Here is a 7,090-nt window from a genome sequence, read left to right as displayed (position 1 = left end):
TTTATTATTTTATATTCATACAAAGGAGGGTTATGCCACCAACATATTATAATTTTTATAATTTTTTCGTTACATACGCTTCAAAAGGTTTACCAAGTAGTTTGACGTGCTTGTATTCTCGTAAATGGACGGCAATGCCATCTGCAAGTAATAATTTCTCATTGCACTTTCTGCATGCATATTACTATTCTCATTTGTTTATTTGTCTACATCATTTGAGGTATACAATTGCAATTTTTCTCCCACTTCTAACGGTAATATAACAGATTTTTACATTATTATTAACAGCTATATAACGACTATAAATGGCTAGTTTTTACTCTATAAAATGTAGTTTTTCTTAACCCATGCAATTCACCTCTCATCTTTTCTTCTCTTTTCTTAATATTTTTATCTTTCACTTCCCATATTCTCTTCACTATTTTTAATATAATCTTCACGATATGGCGAATATGATGATGATGTTTGTTATTTTAGTAATCATTTTCTATGTTTTTGCTCTTTTTTTTGGAGATCATTCTCCACACGATTTTCAGTTTTTCCTTGCAATACTCATACTTTTAATATTTGTCCTTTTATTTATTGCTATTATGTTTAATATGTAATTTTAATTGTACTCTCTATTGTAATAATAATATTGTGATTCTTATTATATCGATGTTCTATTATAGTTATCACCATGTCGAATCTTGCCAAACTTAAGTTCGTTACACTCGACATCAGGGGAAAGAATTATATGTCTTGGATCATAGATGCAGAAATGCATCTAGAGTCGATGGGTCTTACCGATACCATTAAAGAAAATAATAATAAGTCACCACAAGAAAAGGCGAAAGCAATGATTTTTCTTCGTAAACATCTTGATGAAGGCTTGAAATGCGAATACTTGTGCATGAATCAAATTATACTAAAAAGGTCTTAAAACGCTTTAAAATGGATAAAGCAAACCCTTTAAGTACTCTAATAATTGTTAGATTACTTAATGTTGAAAAGGATCCATTTTGCCCTTGTGAAGGTAATGAAGAAGTCATCGGTCTTGAAGTACCATATTTAAGTGCAAAAAGAGCTCTTATGTACCTGACTAGATACAGCTCTTTTCTATTAATCTATTAGTAAGATTTAGCTCATCTCCTACACGAGGACATTAGGACGGAATTAAGATATATTCCGTCTTTAAGGAACATTTGATTTTGGATAAGTTTATCCTAAATGATCAAAACAAGGGATGATTAGTTTTACAGATGCTGAATATTTGTCATATCCACATAAAACCAGGTCTCAAACTAGATATGTGTTCACATGTGGAGGTACTGATGTTTTATAGCGTTCACAAAAGCAAGCACTTGTTGCCACTTCTTCAAATCATGTCGATGTTATTGCACTCCATGAAGCAAGTCGAGAATGTGTATGGCTGAGGTCTATGACTCAACATATCTAAGAAACTTGTAGACTATCTATCAGTAAAGATCCAACAATATTATTTAAAGATAATGCATCATGTGTCGCTTAAATAAAAGAATGTTATGTCAAAAGCAACATAACGAAACGCATACTCCCAAAGTTCTTCTTATACTCTCAAGAGCTCGAAAAGAATAAGGATATTAATATTCAATAAATTCGATCAAGTGACAATGTAACAGATCTTTTCACAAAGGCACTTCTTACTACAACATTTAGAAAGCATATCCATAGTATCGGATGCGTCATTTGTGAGATTTATAAGGAATACATATACATATTAACTTGAAAAGGAGTCTACATTGCTGTACTTTTTTTTCTCTTATTATGGTTTTATCTCACTATAAGGTTGTTAACGAGGCAGCATAACATATATAGATAAATGTACTTTTTTATTCCTTTGCTATGATTTTTATCCCACTAAATTTTTTCTAACAAGGTTTTTAATAAGACATTCTATTCAATCAAGTTATTGTGCAAATCAATAAAAATTATAGTACATATCAAAATTTTACTATGTAAATAATAATCGTGAATAGTATTAAATTTTTTTTTATAAATAGACACTAAGGCCCCGTTCTTTTCGCTTATTCGAGTTTTGCTACAGTAAAAAGCTCTCAGAAACAGTTACATCTAACTTTTTTACTACAGTAAAAAACTCTCACACAACATCACATCTCAACTCGAATTAACGAACCAAACAGGCCCTAAATCTCTTCATTTTATATACTTTTACAAAATTAATAAAACTCTCTTTAAATTCTCTCTTTAAAATTTTTCTTTTTAATTTTAGATTTTCTTAATTTCCATAACAGTAACAACAAACTTCTAGTTCGAAGCGCCTCTCTTTAAACATCAAACAGCGAACTTTCCATGCACGCCTTTAAAGAGAAGATACCCTCGCACGTGCTCACACGACTGAGATTTGATGTGGTCAGAAATGTGCACGTGTCCGCCCAGGCCCCAAGAGCTTAGTCCAGGTGTTAATGTCTCTACGTTCTCTCTCTCTCTCTCTCTCTCTCGCCTCCATATTTTTAGCTTTTATTCGTTCATTCACCATTTCACTCTATCACTCCAAATCCCATCAAATTGACAAAAGAACTACCAGGGGCGATTTTCTCAGCTTTTACATATCATCCATCGCAGCGTCCGACGTCGTTTTGATGCAGTGAAAGGGTTGAATTCTTGCCCCCATGGAAACGGAAAATCCCTCGAATTACACATACATGGGAAGGACCTTCAGTGATCTGAGCGTCGACGACGATTCCTCCGCCTTCAGCGACTGTAACAGTGATAGATCCGGCGAGTTTCCCACGGCTTCGAATCAGAGCCGGCGGCTATTGATTGCCTGCGCGACGGATAACTCCGACGAGCTAATCCGACAGCTCGTCTCCGACCTCGAGTCCTGTTCGATTGAGGACCAGAAGCAAGCGGCCATGGAGATCAGACTCCTTGCGAAGAACAAATCCGAGAATAGGCTCAAGATCGCCAAGGCCGGAGCCGTCAAGCCGTTGATTTCGCTCCTTTTTCCGATCTCCAGCTCCAGGAGTACGGAGTCACGGCGATTCTGAATCTTTCCCTCTGCGACGAGAACAAGGAGCTGATAGCTTCATCGGGAGCGATCAAGCCTCTGGTCCGAGCGCTAAGGACGGCGACGGCGACGGCGAAGGAGAACGCGGCGTGCGCTCTGCTCCGGCTCTCGCAGGTGGAGGAGAACAAGGTGGCGATCGGACGGTCGGGAGCGATTCCATTACTGGTAAACCTCCTGGAGAGCGGCGGAATCCGCGGGAAGAAGGACGCGTCGACGGCGTTGTATTCGCTCTGTTCGGTGAAGGAGAACAAAATCAGGGCCGTGCACGCGGGGATAATGAAGCCGCTGGTGGAGCTGATGGCGGATTTCGGGTCGAACATGGTGGACAAGTCGGCGTACGTGATGAGCGTGCTGGTATCTGTAGCGGAGGCGAAGGCGGCGCTGGTGGAAGAAGGCGGAATTCCGGTGCTGGTAGAGATAATCGAGGTCGGCTCGCAGAGGCGGAAGGAGATTGCGGTGGCGATACTCTTGCAGATTTGCGAGGAAAGCGTGGTGTACCGTACGATGGTGTCCCGCGAAGGAGCGATTCCACCTCTGGTGGCTTTGACTCAGTCCGGCACCAATCGCGCCAAGCAAAAGGTGAGGAATTCTCTGAATCTCATTCCATTCTAAATTCTCTGAGCTCTGCTTTTGGCGTGGTGGCCTTTGTCAGTGATTTTGTTGGTCTGCCTGACTGACACCACTAGTCATTCTCTTCTCCGGTCGGTGACCCTTGGTGGGTGACGTGGCACGGCGCTTTTGAAAAAAATTCTTCGCCGTTTCTATGGCTGCTTTTTTGTTTTGCTCTAATCGTATGGAAGTGAACGCTGTTTAGCCACGTCATTTGGCTTTCTCCGACCAAACGGGCTCTTTAACTTGCTTGGGTTGCCTTGTCTTTTTTTCTTTTTTTGGATTATTTTCTTCTTTATTTCTTTTCTTCCAAACAAAGTTTAAAAAAAAAAAAAAAAGAAAGAAATCGAAATCATATACTTCTGAATTTACCATATTACATTCCAGAGGACCAGAACATTCAAATGTTGCAGGCTAATGATTTAGCTGCGTTAGGCCTAGAATTGTCTTTCTGGTCGGTGGAGTGCTGATATCTCCACTAATCTACAATAATAATTTTTCCCTTTTGGTTTTGTTGTTTCTTTTTTATGTTGTTGGTATAATTTTCTTTTCTTTTCTTTTGTACGTCTTTTTAATCTCCTTGAGTTCCATATTGGGTCAGTTGGATTGGTTTATTTTAAAATTTTATTATTATTATTTATCTCTCACAATAATGCGTTCTTTTTGTCGTTTATTGTGTCGTTTTATGTGGACAGGCAGAGACACTAATAGAACTTCTACGGCAACCAAGATCCGGCAGCGCCGCTGCGAGACCCTCAGACGTGTCAGCATAAGTGCCCCCACCACGTCTCATGTTCCGTGTCCATGTAATCCAGACAATCAAACACAGAGAAAAAAACTTTGTGATTTTCTTCTTTATATTAAAAGAGAAAAACAAATTAAGAAAAAGAAACCACAAACTTGTAAATACCTGTGTAATATAGAGGAGCTTGTAAAATTTGTGATGAAATTGCGAGTTTGATTTCGATTTTGCTTTGCTTTTTGGAATTATTGGGCGGCTTTGGTTTTTTCGTATTAGCTTTATGCTTAATTACTCGTCTAAATAATGTTTGAGACGAAAGGAATGATGTAGAAAAGGAGAGAGCAGGCAGCGAGTTTCTTTTTCTATTTTTGTTTAAAGCCACTTACTAGCCACAATTTGCAAAAGTTGATTCATCCAATGAAATAGAAAAAGTAATTAAAAAAAAAGAAAAAGAGAAGAAGAAGTCCTCTGGAAGGCTCCTCTAATGGGGGTGCTTGCTAATTCTTTTGAAGACAAGAAAGAAGGGAAAAAAAAAAATCGATCATCATAATATTTATAAAATTAGGTCCACGAGGTTCGCGTGCATGAGGATTGATGGAACATGGCCCCAAATGCCAAATGGAGGTTGTAGGGAAGCAATCGTAAGCAACTTTTCTTTTGAATAATAAGCATCGAATTTTTAGGATGCTAAATAAAGATTTAAAGCAGTCCAGTTTTGTTGCCCAGCAACTTTTCTTTTGTATAATAATAAGCTTCGAATTTGTAGGATGTTAAATAAAATTTAGGCAGCTTCTCTGTTAGTACTTAAAAATAAATAAATTACCGATAATTATTTAATTTTAATTAATAAAAAATAAATTACTGATAATTTTTTACTTTTAATTATAAATTTATATTAAAAATTATTTATTTTTTATATTTTTTTAATTTAATATGACTTTGATCTGAACAAGTCCGACTTAAAATAGAAACTCCCTAAAATTTAAAACAGTAGAGTTTTGTTGGCCACGTGTTGATATTCAGTTATTCTAGCGGATGTTCGTTCAGTCACATCATCCTTGGGGTCTCAGGGATGGGTCCCTCTTTGCAGAGGGCTGATAATGCTATCTCGCTCGTCCCTTATCGTGTTTGCTTATCATTGGCCATTTTCTGTTTCTCTTTTTCTTTTCTTTTCTTTTTTTTTTTGATTTTTTTTTTCGTCTCAACAAGGAACATGGAACGAGTAATATTACTTTTAGCAACTCCATGCTTAATTATCTTGAAAAGAAAAATCAAATGGCCATAACTTTTTCTAAAACAAAATTTTTAATTATTTTCCTTTTCTGATAATTAGAGACAACTAATTTATTTGAATTATTGTCCTTTTTTATAATCATTATTGACAGCTTAATATATATCGCTCCTTACACGATTCATTATATTTATATTAGGACCAATTTAGTTAAACTTTTAGCTTTTTCATGATTTTTGGGACCGAATCATGCAGCCTTTTTTTTGTTGTTTTTGGCTTTTTCTACTCTTAATATAGATAATAGAGTCATTTGTATGGAGGAATCTCCCTTATCAATAGAAACTATTATTGTACATGTCGCTTCAAATTAAGGGTAATAGTTTCTAATCCCCCAAAAAAAAAAAAAAAACTAGCTTTTTATTATTTTATGAAATTTTCCACTTTGGGCCACATAAAATAAGGGGTTATGTCATTCTAAATAATTAAATATTAATGTAATTTTTAATGTCTTTTTAAAATTATAGTAAATAGTATATGTTTTAAATTAAATTAAATAAATAGAATATTTTAAAATTATTTAAAATAAATAGTAGTTTACCGTGTAATTATTTTATTTACGACTAGCAAACACTAATTTAAGTGGTAAAAAATCTTTATTCATGTAAAAAAAATCTTTTTATCAATTATGAAAATAAAATTTACATTGAAATTTTTTTTAGTAGTCATAAATAAAACATTCTCGCGATAAAATGTTATTTACTTCAAATAGCTTTAAAATAAATTATTTATTTAATTTAATTTTAAAAATATGTTATTTACTATGTTCCTCCTATTATTAATTGAATAAACAATTAATATCTGAAATAAATAAATATTTTTTTTATCATATTGAGTATGTTTTATGATTTTTTTTCGTTTTTTATAAGGGTACAAATCATCAAGAGGTCACTATCATACATGTGCGTTGAACCTTTAAAGGTCACATATTAATATCAACTGTCAAAGATAAATTCCACATTTCAACTACTATACTAGAGTTTCCATTAATCATAGGCGCTGATACTGCACAATTAATAATCTTAGTTTCTTGGTCTAGAAAGAATAGAAAAATGTTCCTCAACTTATTCAGCAGTTGAACAGTGAACACAGTTTGAATTCGTGTTTGGTAAGCACTCAGTTATAACTATATTTTCTGTTTAAACTGAGTTAAACTATTCAACTTAGAGTTTAATTCTCTTAAAGTTCAATGAAGAGTAAAAATCTGTGTTTTTCACACTTACTAAACATAAATTTAAATTTTATTCTCTTTTCAGATTAAAATTTTAACTACACATTTAAACGTCAATTTAAAGCATATAATTTAAATTTTTTTATTCAAATAAAAAAATTCAAATCGATAAAATTTAAATTAGTGAATTAAACGGAGACTCAATCATCCTTGCTGTTTTCGGAGATTAAA

At 34.5% G+C, this 7,090-nt stretch overlaps 1 protein-coding gene across 1 annotated transcript; it reads left to right on the top strand.

The window, feature by feature from the left end:
• The first annotated feature begins 2,462 nt into the window (after positions 1-2,462).
• Positions 2,463-4,635, top strand: LOC21388741 (U-box domain-containing protein 4). The gene is given in 3 exon segments (XM_024162243.1): positions 2,463-2,982; positions 2,985-3,628; positions 4,354-4,635. Coding segments are annotated over 3 exon segments (1,053 nt in total). The 5' UTR covers positions 2,463-2,651; the 3' UTR covers positions 4,432-4,635.
• The last annotated feature ends 2,455 nt before the right edge of the window (positions 4,636-7,090 follow it).

The sequence above is a fragment of the Morus notabilis genome, unplaced genomic scaffold, assembly GCF_000414095.1.
Source record: "Morus notabilis unplaced genomic scaffold, ASM41409v2 Scaffold2106, whole genome shotgun sequence".
NCBI lineage: Eukaryota > Viridiplantae > Streptophyta > Magnoliopsida > Rosales > Moraceae > Morus > Morus notabilis.
Note: the sequence above shows the minus strand (reverse complement) of the source record. Positions and strands in the feature narration are given on the sequence as shown.